This window comes from Phalacrocorax aristotelis, chromosome 1, assembly GCF_949628215.1.
Source record: "Phalacrocorax aristotelis chromosome 1, bGulAri2.1, whole genome shotgun sequence".
NCBI lineage: Eukaryota > Metazoa > Chordata > Aves > Suliformes > Phalacrocoracidae > Phalacrocorax > Phalacrocorax aristotelis.
In genome coordinates, this window is record NC_134276.1 from 74,946,381 (window position 1) to 74,967,676 (window position 21,296).

General features: G+C 39.8%; 2 protein-coding genes across 5 annotated transcripts in view; one reads left to right on the forward strand and one right to left on the reverse strand.

Annotated features, from left to right (window-relative positions):
• CYFIP1 (cytoplasmic FMR1 interacting protein 1) overlaps positions 1-21,296 on the reverse strand; it is a 78,327-nt gene that overhangs the window by 17,986 nt on the left and 39,045 nt on the right. For all 4 annotated transcript variants that reach the window (XM_075093790.1, XM_075093761.1, XM_075093771.1 and 1 more), the window contains 3 exons: positions 21,173-21,292; positions 19,185-19,384; positions 11,608-11,695 (listed from right to left, as the gene is read on the reverse strand). In XM_075093790.1, the coding sequence (XP_074949891.1) occupies positions 11,608-11,695; positions 19,185-19,384; positions 21,173-21,292 (408 nt within the window). The remainder of the gene's footprint in view (positions 1-11,607; positions 11,696-19,184; positions 19,385-21,172; positions 21,293-21,296) is intronic.
• On the forward strand, positions 4,499-6,039 carry LOC142057592 (fibronectin type III domain-containing protein 9-like). Its single transcript, XM_075093910.1, has 2 exons — positions 4,499-4,553; positions 5,149-6,039. The coding sequence occupies exon 2, from the start codon at positions 5,284-5,286 to the stop codon at positions 5,950-5,952; it is 669 nt and encodes a 222-aa protein (XP_074950011.1). The 5' UTR covers positions 4,499-4,553; positions 5,149-5,283; the 3' UTR covers positions 5,953-6,039.

Consider the following 21,296-nt stretch of genomic DNA (forward strand, 5'->3'; position numbering starts at 1 on the left):
TGTCTCCTAAACAATGCCCTCAGGCGCCACATCTACACGGTTTTTGAACTCCTCCAGGGACGGTGACTCCACCACGTCTCTGGGCAGCCTGTTCCAATGCCTGACCACTCTTTCAGTGAAGAAGTTTTTGCCCCAATTATCCATGCAAGTCGACACCAGATACTGTGATACATGGCATTGCACAAAGAAACTACTAGGAATTCAAGTCATGAAAGTCTACCACACTCTTGGGGGATTGTAGTCTCATTATAAAAAAAAAAAAAGTCTTACAAATCGTCTTTAGAAGATATTGGGATAAAAGACACACATTTTCATGTATGTTGTAAATCTCAATATAAACACCAGTTTCTGACATGTTTTGAACTGTGGACTTAGAAATTTTAAAATTGGATTCTAGTCTGACTTGGCATCAGGTTAACACTTCTGGGACATGTTTTGTGGATGCCCTAGATGTACTTCACAAACACTTGTGGGTCAAAAATTGTTGCATTATGAAAGACATACACGAAAACACAGGCTCAGAAGAGACCATCTAGGTCGTAAAAAGAGAACTAGAGATCCAAAACCAACTTTCTGAATCAGGCAACTCCTGACCTAAGTAGGAAATTTTGCATATGTTATTAAAACACACACACAGAAAATTACATAAGTTTTATCATGCTTTAACAATCACAGAAAGTCATAACCAGCAATTTATTTCTGCAATGTGAAAACTCAAGAAGTTGCCAGTACTGGAATTCACTTAAAGATTTAGTTATATTTCTTACATGCCTGAACTTCCATCCCCATCTACGTGAAAAACTATACTGGAAACCAGCCTGACCTGCAGAAGGTGGGTTTTGGGGATTTTTTGTTTTTCTTGTCTTGAGGGACCCGGTGAACAAGAAGCTGACCATGAGCCAGCAACGTGTCCTCGTGGCAAAGGCAGCCAGCAGTCCTGTATCAGGCACAGCACTGCCAGCAGGTCAAGGGAGGTGATCCGTCCCCTCTACTCAGCGTGAGTGAGACACACCTGGAGTGCTGGGTCCACTGTTGGGCTCCCCAGTACAGGAGAGACATGGAGACACATGTGGGAGAGTTCAGCAGTGGGCCTCAAATATGATTAAGGGACTGAAGCATCTTTCCAGTGAGGAAAGGCTGAGGGAGCTGGGACTGTTCAGCCTGGAGAAGAGGAGGCTCAGGGGGATCACATCCACATGCGTAAGCAGCTGATGGGGGCAGTAAAGACAACAGAGCCAACTCTGCCCAGTGACAGTTCAAGGGGCAACAGGCACAAACAGGAAATCCCATTTAAACATCAGAAAAAACTTGACTACTGCGAGGGTGGTCAAACAGAGAGGCTGTGGAGTCTGTACTCGGAGATGTTCAAGACCCAACGAGACGCATCCCTGAGCAACCTGCCACAGGTCACCCTGCTCTGGAAGGTCCCTGGGCCTCAGCCGTCTGTCAGTCTGGAAAGGTCTGTTCTATGGACCGTGGGCTTGTGTTGATTTTGTGGAGGAGGGCTGTTTCCAAATACTCAGCCATCTTTTCTGTGAATGCAAACTAAAATAGACACTTGGCTAATTACTAGACTCCTAATACACAACACAGTCCTGCTATTAGATCAGAGCTGGCTAAAAGGCTAAACCCCAAACACTCCGCCCACGGGGTGGACAGCCTAAAGCTGCATCCCTCTAGCACACCGTTTGCGTACCTCTCTGCTTACAGAAAAGGGGTGTGGGGCATCGACGGCGAAGAGAACTGGTAAAACGTTAAGCAAATATGTGCAAGATGAATGTCCCTATCACAAAGCATTTATAGAGTTGTCCCTAAAAGGCGAGATTTCGTCTTTTGCTTTTGATGTTTCCAATCAGGTAGGTCTCCACAATAAATGCGTCCAAATGATCTACTTAAGCTATAGCACAAGGAGAATTTTACTCCAGTAGGTTAAAGCATTTTACTGCTGTGAGGTTAAGGGGAGGGAACTCCTCTTCACACAGCATAAATTTGTCATAGAAGAGCAAGCCCTAAAAACATGATTTCAGTATTTAAAAACTCACCAATACAGAACAATAAGAAGCCAGCCAATCTAAAAACACATCTTTCTTTAATGTAAGCCTCATGGGGAAGTACCTAAAATGGTCCACCTGTAAGCGCTGGATTAGTGGAGCTTTATACACTGTGACAAGGGATCACATGCCACCGCTGCTTCCCCCCCATGATGCACGAAAGCATAAAATGTGTAGGGAAGAAGCCACTAACAAAGTTGGGGGGGAGGAAGGGAAGGGAAGAGAGAGGGAGCTCTGTGGGGTTTTTTTAAGCTATGCTTGCTCCCTCCCCTAGTTAAATTAAATTAAAAAAAAAAAAAAAGGGGGGGGGAGAGAGTTGCTAGTTACTGATGTCATCAAAGTGCTAACATTAATCACTCACAGCATCACTGGTAGAGGCACAAAAGCATATAACAGGAATGTTCAGGCAGTACACTGTCCAAGGGCAGGCAAGCAAGAGACGGGGGAAAATACATTATTTTTCCTCCTGTACATTCTTTGAAAAGCACGGCAACAGCATCTTTAGACAAGATGTGCTCTTGCATGAATTTAAGTGGAAGAGACAAAGAAACCGTGCCACCAGCAGCACTGCAGAAAAAAACTGAAAGCACCAAGCTATGAGAATTCAGTCCAGGGAATCAGAGGGGAAGAAAAAGCAAACTGGCTAGCAGAGATCAGTAGGAAATCACTCAGTTGAAAAAATATACAGGAAATTAAGTGTTTATGTAATTTTCACAGCAGCATCACCATATGAAAATTCTGTTCTGAAATTTCTGTCAGGAAGTGACGGTAAGTACTGACTTTATAATCTATAATATATCAAATGGGTTTTCCAAACATTTACATGCCAGTAATTTTCTATCTTCTAATAGTCGATGTTTTGTAATAATAAAACCTGGTATTATTGCTGTTTAATTAAAATACAAACATTGAATTTACAAAATGCTGTGAGGATGAAACTATTATTTTAGATTGTGTTAGGAAGTGTTCTAGAAAAATAAATTATAATTTTAAGTAATTGGGACCTACCAGCTGAAAAGAAGACAAATGAACAAGTGAAAGTTCTGATTTGACCAACGCGCCCGATTTTAATATCTGCAGAAGCTGGGCAGATGCCAAAATGTGTCTAATAAGTTTATTTGATAGCAAACTCAACTGCTTTATATTTATATTTATATCCAAAAGGGTGCACTTACCAAATGATTAGAAAGGCAGCACCTACCCAGATCAGTCATATCTAAGGTTTTACATTGTAATGAAAATGAACACACATCTTTTTCTTCCCACTTCCCAATAAGTATAATCCAGAAGTCTTGACCAGCAATTTTCATAAAGTCACAAAATTCTTACTATTAATGTAATGTAACAATCATGATCCCACTAAAATACGATGTATTTTGCCAGACTCCTATCTAGTATAAAATACAATAGAAGTATTACAAAATAATTTCAGAATATGTTATGAGCATATGTTATGAACTTTCTTAATCAGGAAAATTTTGAATACTAAATTTTTGCTTAGCCAAGAGTCTTAACAACATCTGAAACCTGTTCATAATAATAAAAAAAAAAAGTAATTTTTATAACAAAGCCATAACAAATGACATACAGTGTTACTGTCATGGGAATTTGTGTTCATAAAAAAAAAGCAAAATATTTTTACAGTGGAAAAAAACTGTCACACAAGTGCCACTAGAAACTAAATATTAAGCTACAAGAGAATCAGATTAAATTGCCGAGGTAGGCTCTTTTGAAAAATTTATCCTCACACCTGTAAAATTAAAAAAAAGAAAAACACCCAATAACAAAAATATCCACTGGCTTTTATTAAGGTTTGTTTTGTTATTAAATAAAAATTTTAATTAAAAGCCTACCAAGGCAGAAGCCAACTTGTTGTACTGAAGGGAAGATATTCTTTAATTGAAGCCTTTAGAAAATTGCAGAAAATAGATGTTTTCCTTACACTACTTACAGTGGCAAAACAAACTTAGAATCTCAAAATATTGTCACGTTTTCTAATGTTAATTTTATTATGAGGAGTAGTATTGGTTCGGGGCAGACAGATTATGGAATTACATACAATCACGTAACACAGAAAAGAGTATTTTTTAAAAAACTCTTTAAAAAGAGTTATTTTTTTAAAAAACAGTATCTATCCAAAGAGCATGCTATAGTGAAAGCTGTATTTCACCAGCTAAGCCTAGCTTGAGAAAGCTTTTCCAAGAGGCTGACTAGCATCAAGGCTAAATGCTGTGGTACCGAAGCCATCAATGTACAATCACCACAGCCGCTGCTCTAGCGGAGGCTACAGGTGCGCTAACTCACCAGCAGAAAACAGAGTTTTGGCGAGTAAGAAACTAACGTAAAACTATATTGGAGACAAAATAATAGCTGGTGATGTTTCCACATCCTGGTTTGTTTTTCAGTTGACTGTGACAGGCAAAAATCAAGACTTGTGGATGGCCAGAGGAATTTGTCCCTCAAGATCCACTCCTCACTGCCACCCCTCACTCGCCACTTAACGTAAGAAAATTCACTGCTCACAAAAGCCAGCTTTGAGATTACAGATGCATCTGTTTAAACTTCTGATCATTCCTTTTTCCCTGTGGGAGGGATATATATTTCAGATGTACAAAGCATGTTCACCTCTCCCCTTTACAGTTTTGAAGAGGTTTTGTTTCCCTTAATGTCACCTAACCACAAATTCTTGAAGAGAAAAATATCCAGTGACCTTATTCTGGGGACTGTCCCAAATACGTAGGCAGTGTGTATACCAAAGTTGACATAAAGGCAAATTTTGAATGGGATATTGAGGGCCAGCATCCCCCTCGTTCCCAGTTGCAAGTGCAAAGTCATCTGTAAAAATTCTGTGAATGGAAGTGGTTCCCCAATTGCAAATTCTGCAGAACACACCGTCTCCCACAGAGAAAAGATACAATGATCACCTGGACAGGCAGCAGCTCCAGTTGAATTTTTGTAAGCACGTATCTAGCCTTTCACTTGAGAAAAAAAGTACACGGTTTAAAATATTCCAGACTTTAAGCCAACTCTCACTTTGATGCAGCAGAACCAACAGTAGGAGCATAGTTTCTTAATAAACTCCTTTCCTAAATTACAGAGCGCTACGATTAAGATCCACACGACATCTCCAGTCCTGCAACTTCTCAGTTACCTCACTGGGAAACGAATATCTCCGACTTCCACAGCGAGATCGGCACTGGGAGAGAAAAAAATCTACCTGAGCAACATCCTGATGGGAATAACTGTCCAAAACATCACAGGAAACACGGCAATGGTAATTTGGCCAAAAATGGCCAGTTGTGCCGACAGCTTTTACAGCGTCATGTACCACCCTAACTGGAACAGCATGCTATCGAGTTACTCAAGAAAGAGCTTTCAGAAGGAAGAGAGAGTGCCCACCAGTCGTTCATCCTTTGTTGTTGAAAACCTAACTCCACTGACAACATACATCGTGTGCGTGACTTGCCAGTCCGCAAACCCCTCCAGTGACCAGTGCAGAGTTTTTAACACGCTGGAACAAGACCTGGCATCCACAAGAAACACCAAGAAAGAGCTGGCACTGGGCATCTGGCTCACCAGCAGTGTCTTGCTCCTCATCATCGCTGCAGTCCTCCTCTACGGCTGCCTGCACCTCATGTACCGCAGGAGACGTGAGCGTTTGCAAGGGCAAAACAGGACTTCTGAACAAGACCATGGGAAGGCGTGGACCAAAAGCACGGCATACGCCTTGGAGGAGCTTGGCAGGCAGAGCCAACTGATGCAGAACACTGAGGAAAAGCATCCAGGTGGCATTCAGCTGGCCACAATCATAGAGAATCCCTCAGCATGCAAGGAGCCCATCATGCCGACTTCCAAAAGCTGGGAACGAGTGCCAATGACGAGTGCCAGTGCTATAAATTAGAAACCTTTTGTCAGGGAGATTTTCACTACATATGACACCCCAACTGCTTCAAACACACTGTATGCTTTGTCACCGTTCACGTCAAGGAGCTCCTATTGCTCACCGCAGCGCTCCCGGTTGTACCTCCAGTGTCACGTCCCTTTCCAACAGCCCGGACACAGTCAGAGGTACTCAGAGGGAAAGGTTCAGACTCCGAAGAACTGAGCACTTCAGCAGCACTCCATTATTTAAAAAAGAAGCATGTAGCAAGTAATTGGTTTACATTTTGAGGGGATTTTTTGGTTGCTTTTCTTTAGTCTAAAACAGCAAACATATAAAAATGAATCAAAAGTGACCAAGAGATATTTTGTTTTTACTAGCAGAAATTAAAACTGAGTAGAAGTTTTCAGACGGCAACCCAGACTGTTAACGCTACAGGCACCTGGAACATACACCCCAAGTGCAGTGGTTTGCCAGCATGAGTTTTACCCCCGCAAACCCAACTGCTTCTCAAGCCGTACACTACAAACTACTACACTCAGACTACGCCCTTTGCCGACCCTGGCACTCTCCATAGCTCCCCTAGTCTCAGCAGGTAAGCTAAACTCACCAGGACATTAACGGTATCCCCTTTGTCTTTCAAATTCCCCTCTGTCTAAAAACATACGCGAGACAGTGACTCTGTAAGGACACTTCTAATAAAACTAAGGGAATAGCCTGAATCATTGTATTTTGCACTCTGTGCTTCCACCACAAGCTACCTTCTGCTCCGCAGGTGAGTGACTCCCTGTAGGGGAAAGAGAGTTCAGACAAGCAACTTCTGACTCTTCCTTCTCTCTTTCTCTTTAAGTTTTAATGATAAAACTCATTCACCAGCTGCAAATTCCCATTCGACCACAAAGTACGCTTTGTGTAATGAAGCGGCAAGGAAGGAAAAACACACCAAAACACATTTTGTTTTTGTAACAAGCAAATCTGCCGATCATCCATCTTTGCCTTGAGCTTCATGGCAAAGTGCCAGGAAAGGCCCTTCAGACAGAAATCTGTTCACCCTCACAACACGATGCGTCTTGTCTGGCTTACATGTATAAGTCATCCTGTTTTAAATCTCTTAAGTGCATTTGTGTTCCATGAAAATATAATAAATCTCAGTAGTGCTGTATAGTATGGTATGTCTAAAAAACAAAGATACACTGAGACTGCAGGCATTTTAAACTGCTATCGATATGAACTTATGCGTAAAGTCAGCTCTTGTTGACGCAGCTTGGCTGTACCAGTAAAGGCTGGAGAACTGCTGGCTGGGCAGCTGCCATCCCTTTCCACCGCAACCTGGAAGCTGAGGCACTGTACAATTTTGGCAAGGGAGCACCCGCTGAATATTTCACAGCAGGCAGTGGGTCTTTTCAGCTACCGTATTTTGACAACACTTCCCACAACTTGTGAAAGACGTCAGCTCTCCTATTGCTGGAAAGACGCGAGTTGGCATAAGTTTGATGCGTCATCTCTACTTTTTTCTACTAGAATAGGTACGACATGCAGAAACGTGTGCTGAATAGGGGTGAGTATTACTTTTAGAAAACACTTCAAAAGGCATCTTTATTGTGTTAACTTAGCAATAATGTGTATTCTACCCCTTACATAGCATTTCCTCCAGCTGACACATGCCCTTTGTCTTACACACCAGTGTTAAATAAACTGTGAAGATGGCAACAGTTTACTGCTATTTCAAATGAAGGTGGTTCATGAAACAGACACTCTTCAGAGCACAAAGCCAACACTACAGGTTTACTGCCAAAAAGGGTGGCTGGGTAGCAGGGACAGAAAAAAATGCTTTAAAATGATCTTGTAATCAAATTAGCAGTAGCACTTCTCTATTATTTCATCAAGGAGAGAAACAATGATTTTAACGTTAAAGGATGGAGCCAAGAGACATATATTCTCATCTCTGCCAACATCTTAGGCACCTGAAAACCTGTTTACTTCTCCGCATCTCTTTCCTTATGTGGGTTTTAAGGCAGTACAGTACGTATATTTACATGCATTTATATGTTATACACACATGCATACACCATAGTGAGAACAAGGAGCAGTTCAGTCAAAGCAGTTCTGAGGCAATTCACCCACTGAATTTTGTTATTTATACACAAACACATATATACAAAAAGAGACATGTATATATCAGATTGAGAAGGCAAGAAGCTACCGCAGAAGTGCTCCCAAGAGTAGGATTTAAATATACAACCATTCCACCTCAGGAGTCTACTGTGCACTACTTAGGTAAACGTTTGTATCACCTCATGAGCAGCGGACTACCTCGCACCTGCTGCAAATAAGCAATGCATAAGGAGCGTCATCTGAATTCTGCACTAGTTTTGAAGAACTCATGGCATCACACACTCAGAGAGCTACACGATTCTTTGTCTCTTGATCAGCAAGTTTTATTACAAATTCATTCAGGTTCATTCTGGCAATTCTGCATTTTGGTAGTTCACTGTCCAGTTTTAATAGTGATCTAGTAAGGGGCAAACATTATAAGTGATTACTAAACTGATAACAAGATGCAACACAGTGCAAACTGATGTTAATTTGTGCAATGTTGTGTAAGCCAGAAAGGAAGCTCTTAAATTCTGGTCTACACAAGCTCTATAAAACCAGGTACTTCATTAACTTGCGAAGTTAGCTTCAAATCCCCCAAAGAGACCCTTTCTTATGTGTACATTATGAAGCATTTTATGCATCCAACCCATGTTGCCAAATTTCAATCTGCTAACATTCATTTGATTAACCCTACACACATTTCACCTGAGTAAGGGGATTTCAATGACTATGCTCAATGGGCTTTTAAAGTATTCCAAGTACTCCAGCTCACTTAAAAGCCTGATGAGCTTTTGCAGGTTGGCTCCTTTCCCCCTGACAGCTCTGCTCCCATGTCAGCCCAGAGAACTAAGTTGTATCTGTAGGTTTCCATTTGGCTAATTGGATGAGATACCACTCAGAAAACTTCATATGCAACAAAGAATGTGGACACAACTACGCTAAGCATCAGTTTACATTAATATAGACCAAATACTCTGATCCATTTAGAAATATCTGAGAATACACAAACACTTTGAGATTAAAATAAAAAATTTCCTGAATTACTCTTAAGCAAGAACATTACTTGTGCAAAGCTTCTGCACAGAAAGTGTTTGTCCATTACACTCCAATACGTGCATGTATGAGCGTACATTTGTACAAGAAACCACAGTGCTCTTGTCTCGACCTAAACATATATCATGGATTGCTAAAAAAAAAAAAAACCAACAACCCGAAAAAAACCCAAACCAACCCGCAACAGAAAAGTCCAATAAGGAAAGTAAAAAGTCCTATACCTCGGCTCTATGATCAATATGAAGTGCTCACTTGAATATCTTGAGTAGTTCAAGAACTCAAAAAAGACAACAAAATAAAACCACATAGCTACTCCATACCCCACTATTATCAGGTCAGGAGGCAATTCAACAATATAACTGTTAAAGGACCCAAACAAGGATGTGGTCTGTGACAAGCCTGGCTATATAGTCCACAGAATAATATAATGCGATTATATCACATACTAGAACATGTAGCCTTTACCATGTAAGAATTACTGTCTGTTACTTGCTATATACAGTAGAAGTGTCCTCCTGAAATTCCATTCAGATATCCTCAATTCCAAAACACATCAGATTCAAGAATAAAAACATACTCCTGTAAAAATTTAAAACTACCGAAAGTCAGGAATATTTGCTAATATAGGCATATCTGGTTATGAAACTTGCTCCAGCAATGCATCTAAGAACCCCCTCAATTGCTTCTGCTCATAAAGAAAAATAATCAGATTTCTGAAAATGTATAGCTCTCAGAGTAAAGATTACTAAACTAATTTGAATAATGTAACCTGACTGATAAAAAAAAAGCGTTCCCCAGTTAATCCTCTCTCACTCACCCCACTGTGTCATCACTTAGATAAATTAAGTTAGCAATCTCTACTAAATTCAGTGGGATTTTTGCTCTTTACACTGCATCTGGTGAGTTCCTAAAATAGTAGGGAACACAATAACTCTAATGTAAGAAAATCCCACTTTCCTATAATTTACTGTTCCCTGTTGGAGAACGGTTATATAAAATACTATTCACGGTACCAGACAATCGGGTGTTACATTCCACATTAAAGACATGTGAATCCTTTTCCACCCCCTTTATATTTTAAAAGCATGGAAGTTTTACAGACGCAGCAGATATGTTAGGACTGTAATTTGTAACTTCTGAGCTATCTCTTCAGCTCTCAAAAACTAGCTTGCTGGGCAAATCACAGAGATTGCACTGTGTAACTAGGATATGATGTGCAGAAAATAACAGTAAGACAAGGACTAATTGTGCTCATGTTTAAGTAGGAGCTAGTTAATGAAAGTAGCTAGACATGAAAATGACGCTTACAGTGCACTTGTGTAAATTACAAGAATAATTGAGTACTTTACTTTAAAACATTTTTTAGTCAACAATCCTCTAATTCGATCCTTATATTTTTATTGATCTTTTCCATAACTTCATTTTGCCTCCCTGATACTCAACAAAACAATGCAAAATTAAGAGTGACATCTTGATGTTCTCAGATTATTTGCTGAAGGTACCACTGCTGGTTTTTATTGCTGTTGAAAGTAGATCAATATTTCTGACTGGATATTAAAAATGCAGAAGTATATTCACGTGCTATGCCTTTAACTGTCGTTAAGGCTTGGGTAATAATTTTGAAGCATAATAAAATAAATCTGCAGTGATCAGGGAGAATAAATCCATCCACCCAACATACAAGACTGCATACATGAGCATAGCGTTGGTCCTGTGAACACAGGCTAACTTTCCTCACTTGGGTAGCTCCATAAAAGCCCATAACTATTCTCTCGCGCCAAGTACTCTCTCAATTTGTCACCCGCGTAAGCTTTCCAACCTTAGTATTGGGCATTGCCTCAAGGCACAGAGTACGTGACTGCATATCTTGTACACCTCTGCTGAAAACTTGTATAAACCTTCTAGGCAAAGCTAGAAAGATGATGCTAATACAGGAGATGAGATGGCCACAAGGCCAAGTTCATCACAATGACTTTGAGGTCCTTGGGTTGAAGATGCCACAGAAACATTACTTCTTTTTTTGCTCGTTTGTTTAATAACAAACAGTTTGGTATCTGATAGTTTAGGATGGTCAAAATCTGTATTCCTTTTAAGTCAGATAACATCTGAAGCAGTTTTTCCTATTTAATCGCTCTCTCCTGCCATCACAGTCCTTCATCACTGTAACAAGGGAGCATCTGCTCCCAAGACAGGCTCTTGTTCTCACTTCACCAGATGACTAATTAATCTTTTCTTTCAGTCTACTCTGCCACTGTAAGAAACTGTGCAATGCAAGGTGGTTGAAAGAAGGATTTATTTTTAGCTATGTCAGATAAGACTAACCATCAGACTAATCACTTGCACTTTGGCTGAAACATATGGTGAGCTTCATAGCAAAGTCTGGGAAAAAGCATATGTTGAATTTAAAATACTCACAAGATGTATATGAGTCCTTTTTTAATAACTTTCATATTCCATAAATTCTATAATAAAAAAGATACCTTTAAACATTAGCAAACCATAAATATAAAGGAAATTAGATCCGACCTTCGATCCATAGAGATACTGTGGCTGTGCATTAGGCTGCTTATCTCTCTGAAACTCCTGAGAAAATGGTAGCACGGTCCGAACAAACCTATAAAAACAACATAAAGAATTCATTAACTATACTTAGGTTACTAAGTGTGCACCTAATATACCTTACCCTGTATAATACTGCTTTTGTCTACACATAAAATCAAAGCCAGACTGGTAGCCTTTCAGCCCAAGTTGAAACTGAGGAAGTACAAAGCCTGCATTGCCAAAAACCTCGACACAAATCACAATGCAATTCTCCATCACTTACTGGGACCTTGTTCTTCGGTGGTGTGCAGGGGTCCAAAATATTTCTCACCTCTACTCTAGCCTAGCCCAGCAGAAAACAGAAGCAACTAATAAAGTAGCAATAACTTCTCACAGAGAGCAAGGAAGTTCCTTATGCTTCCAAAATTAAGTCCTTGAGAATGAACTACACCTTCAAAGAAGAACAAGGAATGTTTTGGAGCTTCTTCCCCCCAAAGAAACTCAAAGCAAGAGAAATACTTTAGTTTAATACCTTTAAAAAAAGGTCAGGAGGAAGGGTAGAATAATAGAATGGTTTGGGTTGGAAGGGACTTTTAGAGGTCATCCAGCCCAACCCCCCTGCAGCGAGCAAGGACATCTTCAACCAGATCAGGTTGCTCAGAGGCCTGTCCAACCTCGCCTTCAAGGTTTCTAGGGATGCGTCTTCCACTACTTCCCTGGGCAACCCATTCCAGCGCTTCACCACCCACATTGTAAAATATTTTTTCCTTATATCCAGTCTAAATCTACCCTCCTTTAGTTTAAAACCATTACCCCTGTCCTGTCACAACAGGCCTTGCTAAAGAGATTGTCCCCATCCTTCCTATAGTCCCCTTTGTGTACTAAAAGGCCACAATAATGTCTCCCCGCAGCCTTCTCTTCTCCAGGCTGAGCAACCCCAGCTCTCTCCGCCTGTCCTCGTAGGAGAGGTGCTCCAGTTCTTGGATCATTTTTTGTAGCCTTTTGTAATCCTTGTAGCAAAACTGATGTTTCAAAAGTTTGATCACACTTTAGTGTGTTCATTTACTGTTACAAGTCATGTTTATCTTTACCTTTGTATATTGTTAAGAGGATGACAAGAGAACTACAAAGATATGCACTATTGCAAACGATAGGATCAAACAGCCCACTCCAAACTGAGGGCCCCAGAGTCTGAAGAACGGTGCTCGGGCAGAACTCTGCAGGCACGAGCCCTCTTGCCAACAAGCAGCACAGACCTATTCCCCTGATGTTGCCTGTAAACTGTGTAATGCACATTTTGCGCCACTACAGTTTTAGGGCAGAAAGTAGTTAATCAACATCTGCTACAATTCTGATTCTGCTTAACATTACTAAACCAAGCAAAACTATTGTGCCTGTGTTTACCGGTTGGATGGCTACTTCATTTTTTAAATTGATAAAAGGGATTTCCTGGTAAATGGTGCAAAGCTATCTATACACAAGGAAGAGGAAAAACAGCTATTTAAGAAGGGTACATCAAATGTTTATATCAAATCAGGCTGTTCTGAGTGATAGCCGAATAAAACAAATGCATCTAGGAAAAGGTTTCAGGAAAGGAAGTTTGCAGTACATCATAAAATCATAAGATACAATTACATCTTGATTTGTTTTTGTTTAAAATACATTTGAATTTAATCAATACACAAAATAAGTGAGTAATAAATAATTTTTCCTAGAAAGAACATAGAAATTCTTTTTAATACATCCATTTTCTAGCTGAAAACAAAAACAGCCATGCTAGTAAAAAATTGATTCACTCAAACATGTTGCTTACAATTATTACCACTGTGTTTTATTTCTGAGTAATCTGAATCATTCTTGTGAGAATCTATAACTTCTGGATAAGGTTTTCTGCGGTTTTTTAACCTGCTCAAAAATAGGTATTCCAATATTTTCAGCTACATGTTCATATGTATTTCACCCCTGTCTTTCCAAAAGTACTTGTACTTGCTGAGGTCCAGGAAGTGATTGCACTTACAGATTTTGAGGAAAAAGAGATCATTTACATGTATTATTTTTTATTTTATATATATACATATAATTTAAATCTTACATTAACATTTCCTCAGTCTACAAGTTTTCCTCCTTCTCTTTCACTTAGGTAGCAACTGAAAACTCTTGAGATTACTTGAATCTGTTGTCTGCACAGATATTTCATTAACGAGTTTACCAGAGATGATGTAAACATCTGATGGAATTCAAAGTAATCTGCAACATATGACAGTCCCAGAGATTACTCTGTTCTGCCTTCTTTCTCTCCAAATCCCATTCCTTTTTAAACTGACATAGATTTTCAAGTCCTAAGAAAACCTCCAAAATGAAAGAAATCAAAAGAGATACTGTGTCATTTGAGATAAGACTGTGTTTCAACATGCAGACGTACTGGGCAGGAGGTGATTAAATTAAAACCCTCACAAGGAAAAGAGTGTTTCAGAATATAAATGTGGGTGCATCCCATGACTTGGGAAGCTGTAATTATATTTCTTTCTCTTTTCGAAAGATATTATGAATATATTTGAACTACAGTGTCATTAGTGTCTGGGAGCTAACCAGACTGTATTTGGACTGAGAAGAAATCACAGTCTCAGAAATCAAATACCAGAGAAATACTTCTGAGACAGAGTCTCCAAGTTTCATTAGCTCTGTACAAACACAAGTAACTGTTGTGTGTTCCCCAGTGCTCCTCTACACTCTTGGGGGTTTCTTCATCTCTAACGTTTCAGAACAGTAGCAAGATAACCGTAAAGGTTTCTTAAAGACTTGAAGCAAGTACCCATTTTATACTTTCTTGAGGGAGGTGGGAGAAAGATACCTAGAGAGGAAGAAAGAGGTTAAGAAAAGGAAGTAGGGGCAAGAGACACAGTCACTTGATATCTTACAGTGGGGCTATGGTAAGTACTGAGGATACAACAGGGAAAAGAGAGCGCACCATTCTAGGAGGTATGTGACTAGTCCCAACATAACATTCAGCTAAATACTAGAGATTTCTTCTCTCAGAACTAGGGGCTATATAGAAACCTTTACAGTTCAGCATCATCTGCTATTCTTCAAACTTTTTAAATGTGCGTGTGTGTTTTCTTTTCGGCATCCTGCTGGTTGGCTTCCTCCTGCTCCTCCTCCAGGAAACAGAAACATCTCTTTGAAGGACAGAAGCTCTTTGAATATGAGTGCTAAAGCTAGGCAAATTTTTACTTTCCCTCGGACACTGCTGGATGCAGGCTTTGGCATACTCCAAGATAATCAGTTGTTTTCATTTTTTTATCAGTGCTGATGATCTCACAGCAATTTATCCATTTTAATCAACGCAGGTTGTAAGCCATCAAAGTAGATTAAGCAGATGAAAAGCCTGCTGGCTTACCCAAGCTTTGCAACAGTGATTGCTAAAGGACAACATGAGCTCCAAAGTAAGTATCTTAGGGACCAGATAATGTCACATCAGTGTTTCTGTGATACCTACCAGGAAGGAGTTCATGGCAAGCACTTTACAAACTAACCTAAATGATTCTATGATTCTCATTACCGTGATATATTTAAGAAAGTAAGGAGAAATCTGAAAGAGACCACTTTGTTCAATGAACCTGCTGCCTTGCTACTGCAGGCACCAGATCAGACAGAATCTCATTCATAAACTTTCTGAGCTCCATCTCAGAAGCAGGAAGATATCACAATCCTCGCTTCCCTGCTTATACAGAAAGTGTCCCTCTGCACTTCCCTTGTCTAGTTGGTGTGAACACTTCTAACTTCCAGTCTCTCAAATTAGCTTGTCCTGTCGACCAGACCTAAGCGTAGCCCTACACCTCCTCTCTCAGTGAACGCTACATCTAACCCACCCTTCTGGAACATGAATATCAAAATACAGAGAACAGGGAGGTACAAACTGAAGTGGAAGGAACAGCAGACAAAAAAAGAGCATGAAAGAATACCGGATATCTGCCACTCCACCACTATCGATTTGGCAGAAAGACAGCTTTTTTTTTTTTTCAGGTGGGGGAAGATTGGGTGCTTGGTGTCAAACTGGATGGATTATTTGACTACTGTCACCCCTCCTTTGCATAAGCCTAAATAACTACACCTTTTGGCTCTTTGTAGCAGATAGAAAACTAGATAGTTTTCACTGCCAGTGCTGCTTTTCAGGTTTGCTCCAGCAGTGTCTGAATGGGCTGTAAGTTTTTCTGAGGAGTGACTATCACAGACTATATGCAAGACAAGACGACACAGCTGTTCTCTTGTGAAAACTAGTCTCAAAAGCAGTACGAGAGAGACAGGGAGCTCATGAAAAGAAGGGGGATGCAGGCAGGAAGACGGAAAAATAAAAAGCTGGTCTTTTTGTTCATTCTGTGGCAAATCTGTATCCTCAGAAGAAACATGTCATACTGCATTTGGAGGAGTGCTATACACATGAATTTTTAGCAGAGAATACAGATTTGAAAATGTGTTGAGAGGAGATGGAGCTACAAGTCTGACTACTGTCTCAGAAAGTTTGTATCATTTGTGTCAAGAAAGCACAGAAAACCCTCAATCCAAATAAATGTCTAGGCTTGTCTCACACTTACTCCTCTGTTAGCCCCGAATACAAAACATGCTATCATGGAAGCACAAGACCAGCTTAGAATTAGTACAGAAAATAAGGCAGGAAAAGGAACATTACAGATAGTGGGAGCACAGAACAAAAATCTGGAAGTTGTCCTTGCATCATCTGAATCCTCTGGCCAGCCCTAGTCCTCTTAACTCCACAAAGATACAGGGGAATGAAAAAAGTACCGAGGCAGGCATAAGCATGACAAAGATTCCTGGTGTGGAAAGACCTTTGGCTTGAAAAAACATGCAGCTGAAGGACAAAATGAGAGAAGGCTCTTAAAAAAAAGAAACCCAAGCAGCACAGGAAAAATAACAAGCGGGAAATGGCTGTTGATGGTCACTTTCAGTATAATTGACAGGCAACAACTTAAGAGCAAAATAAGAGATAACCTTTTCATGCAGCACAAAGGTTCACTGCAGACTCCTCACTACAGCACTTCATGAAAGCCAAAGACTCACATGGCTTTAAAAAAAAGAACTGGACAAAGCAATGGGGGAAAAAAATACCTGTAAAGGGCCTGAAATGCACTAAGATCCCACCATTTTTGTTTTATAGAAAAACCTGATCATTGCTAGAGGCTGGCACGTTTCCTGGGAGAAGAATCACCACAAGCCTCCCTCATTTTCATACTTGGCCTCTGCATGGCTGCTACCAGCGTCAAGACACTGGCCTAGAGAGGGCTTTGACCTCACCTGCAGTTCGTATACTTACGCCATTACCCAAAAGTTTATTCTCTTTCTTTCTTGATTGACAACAAGTAGATTAAAAACAACCTTGGATTTCACTGCTAATGCCCATCCACAGAGGTTCCCTCACTCATGTCCCCCATTCACTTCACAAACAGTTGCACCTGAGTCTGGACACAGTTGCGCAGCTGGCCAGCACTAATGAGACTAAATTTCAGAAAACTGGCAACTGCAATTATTAAATTGCTAAATCTTTTAATAGCAACCTCACTGTTTAATCTCAGTACATTATCAGATATAAAAAAACCAAACAAATCCGAAGTCCCAAATAATTAAACATGCAACATGTTTCAATACTTCTGCAAGAATAGCTTTAGTCTTTCAACCAAGCCTGCAGGGTTTCTAAACACTCGAACTCTTTTACAAATGTTTGAAATCATCACATTCAAGCATTCTTGGAAAAACAGCTTCAAAAGGTACTAGGTACAAGTTAATCTGACCAAAACACTAACTTTAAAAGAAGGATCCTTACACCTAGGCTGTGGTCAAATTAGTAAAAGGCAAGCCACAGGTATTCAACCCCTCACCACCAAGCAACCTCTCTGCTTTTCATCATACTTATTTCTCTTTCTTCCAGCCTTTCATTGTTACTTTTCTTCTCTTGTTTACACATAGCTTTCATGCAAGACATTAATTCTTGACTCTTGATAGGTAAACTAGCAGCTCTCACAGAGCTCCTCACTGTGTACTCCTTCCTGTATTTGCACAAAACAACCTCTACAGCTGAATACAGAGAGAGCTCATCAATTTCAAGTTCATGCTACCAGTAAGGCAGCAACAGATATAATGAATGTGCTTAGGAACTATAAAAGGGCTAGAAACTGTCCTCTCTCCCAGCAAAGGTATCAATGGGCACTGTTTAGCATGTGCAACACACAGGGTAATTCTCTCCACTCTACTGTTTTTGACTGAAACAAAAGCAATTCTGTGATGAAACTGGACACATGGCACACATACTGCCTAAGATCTGGCTCCCTTATCATGTCTTAAATTAATGATCCTGAATTACTTATCCAACAAACTTAAGGATCAGCATAATTCAATTAATGCATACAATTTTTAAACAGACCAGCAACAGTCCTACAGGATCCAGCTAATGTCCTTTGGCTGTCTACGCTCACTTCCCAAGCACTGTGGTCTGCAGTACGGCAGTCCTTAAAGCCAGGATGAACATGGGCTGAATTGTATAGGAGCTATTGAATGCCTTTCATTAAAGCTGACAGGTGAAGGATCTACATTTTACCAAGATTTTCTTTAAAAATTATGCTTACACAATTCTTAATGCACAGAATATTCCATTACCGATCTCTAGATACATCAACTGCACAGTAGCTTCCTTGGAAATACATTCAACCCTCCTGTGCAGACAGATTCATGTAACAGAAGCTCCTTGGCTAAAACTTAACCACAAACCCAAAAAACCACTCCTCCCCCCCCCACCCCAACAGAATTTTGCAACGTAACCAATATGGAAGATGTCAGGGAAAGCTCTCCAAGGCAACAGTGATAAATGACAACAGGCTTCCTCCTCCTCCTTCAGTTCAATATTCAATACTGTTTTACTGTCACTTCACAGCACTTTAACCAAAACCTGGGTAAAGGCTAAAAGCAACACAAATCCTAAAAGCAGCCCACAAGCAGGAAGCCCAGAAATGTGAAGTCCCAAGCACTGTGCCTTCCAGTTATTCAGACTTCAGATACTACCTTTCTCTATTTCCATTATTCACTGTCCTTAAAGGCTGTAACTGTAGTTGCAGTGAATGCTGAACTCTTCCCTTCTCCAGTAAACAATCCTTTTCTTCACAAGAATGAAGAATCAGGAATATCACTTTATTTCTATCACCGCACAGTTGATGATCCTGTTTACCAAAATACCTTCCTGATATGCACTTTGCAGTATTTTTGGACACGCTTTATTTTTCAGCATATCAGCTGAAAAATTTCAGCATTTAGGCTAAGTCATTAAAATGACAGAATTTGGATGCTGTGGTTACATTTGACTTCTATTGTGAACATATAACAGGCTTTCATCCATTTGACAGTACTTAGTAAAATTACTCATGCTGCTTCACTTCAAGTAAAGCATTAGAAGTGAAAAACACGCTAAATGAATGGAGGGACTTGTCAGCATTTGCTAGGAAAGAAGTTGCAGGGGGGTGGTAGAACAACTGCTGAGAACAAGAAGCTCCCATGCTAACCTGTTAGTGGATCCATTGTAGCAGTAGTTTGGAAGGAAATCATAATTGAGTTCCCAAAAGACATGAAGAGTGATTCTTCCATAAGGGGCTGACACATTGTGATTGGCTTCCCTGAACATGGCATCGAAGCTGTCCAAGGTCATATATCTACTCAGAAGCTTGTGAGTCATTTTGTTTACCTCTATCAAGCCATCCAGCTCCTACAAAAGACAAGAGGAAAGAATGTGAGCAGTGCATTTAATAAAGTGGAGAAACTTATTAGTTAAACTATTAGTATCAGTTGCTTACTGAGGAAACCAAGCAGTTTTCAGCAGAAATTATTCTGCATTTTAAAACAAACAAACAAAACCCCAAAAAAAAGAAACTAAAAGAAAAAAAAAGGAGTATAGTGGGGGGACACTACCTTAGCCCTGCCACTTCATAACTCAAGAGAGAGAGCCTACGATCTAAGAAATGCATCAACAGTTTCTGTTCACTTAGCTACTTAGAAAACCCTTACGTAACAAAGAGAAACTACATTTAATTCATTCAAAGGCTATAACACAAGCACTGAAAAGTCATGAAAAGCCAGGCTCCTGCACAGCTGTATGGCCTCAGTATTTATCTTCAGTAAAGGGTGAAACAAAATCAAGGTAGTTAACTGCATGACACAATCTCACAGGTAAAAAAAACTTATTATGGAAAGACCAATGGTAAACCTTCTTGCATAACTTTTAATTTTGTTTCATTCCAGCAGAACTCAATGTGTCTGACATTTTTCTTGGGAACTGCATATTTACTTGTCAAATTCATGCTGTCTGGAAATTCAATTTCTTTGTTAGCATTTTAATCAGGAAACTTACTCAAAAAGGCACCTCAATATTGCACAGATGCTCACCTTCCACAGGCACAAGTCAGACCTCATTCTTCCGCAAAAAAAATTATTATTATTTTGTCAATGCTACAAAACCAAGCTGCCTGGATAAACAAATTCATTTTGATTCTACCAGGCACAGGGCTGTTTTGTTTTGGTCTGCAATTTACCTATATGCATGAACCAATGTGGGCATTTACAAAAATTTAAATCACAAGAATGCTCATTTTCCTTGTTTCCTCATAGCCCCTAGTATATGCCTTCTCTACAGATGCCCTCATTTGCAGCATGTTTATGTTTTTCTGGGCAAGGAAAGAACAAGGTTCTCAGTCTCAACAGGATCAGGACTCGCACAGTCCCGAGTACAGCAGCATACTCCAGAGCACTGCATTAGGTCAGGCCAAAGCATGGTTTGAACTGAGATGCAGGCTAAGGTATGGGGTGAAAAAATGATAGCACATCAGAATCAAAGTCCACAGTACACTACAATGGCAACAGAGGATTTGCCAGTGTAATTTATGGTATAGCTGCAGGTGACTAATTACACTAGAAAAAAATGCCTTTTGCAAGAATAAGCTGCTTCTCTGGTAAGGGATTTTGTCAATCTAGGCCTAGTAAACCAGACGAACTTCAACCATAGCATCATATGATTTCATGCTTACAGAAAAATGAAACCAAAACATCGTAGTGAACCGTTTTGTTATTTTTCTAATAAGACTGCTTAAATTCCTTCCCATTTGTATATATATTTAACTAAGGTTTAGGATAAAACGAGTTTGCCAGTTAGTCACTCAGCCTTTCCCTCCAGGAATGAATGTACAACTATTCACTGAGAGACTGTCTAGAGGACATCTAGCAAAACCTGAGAAAACTTTTTTGCTTTGCCATTAAAAAGCAAACACAGCTTTATAACGGGGGAGAAAAGTGCTAGATGTCTATCAATCTCAATGCAAATAAAAGAAATTAGAAAGTAAAACATAATATAAAAACATTAAGTTTAAAATAATAATGATGATAATTATGACGATAATACTAATACTACTACTACTAATAACAACAACAACAAAAATAACAAGCACTCTAGAGTCCTAACTGCAGCGTTAGCGATCTGGCAAAACTGCAACACAACACTCACCACAATGGAAGTCAAATCCTCACTTTCAAATCGACCAATTGCCAGTTCCATTGACCTGTACATGGCTGCTGAAATTCGCTGAGTGATCAGTCGGTTCAGGTCTATTGACCTCCCGAGAAGCTAA

Coding starts and splice junctions, on each gene's coding strand:
- LOC142057592 (XM_075093910.1), top strand. CDS start 5,284: ATGGGAATAACTGTCCAAAACATCACAGGAAACACGGCAATGGTAATT.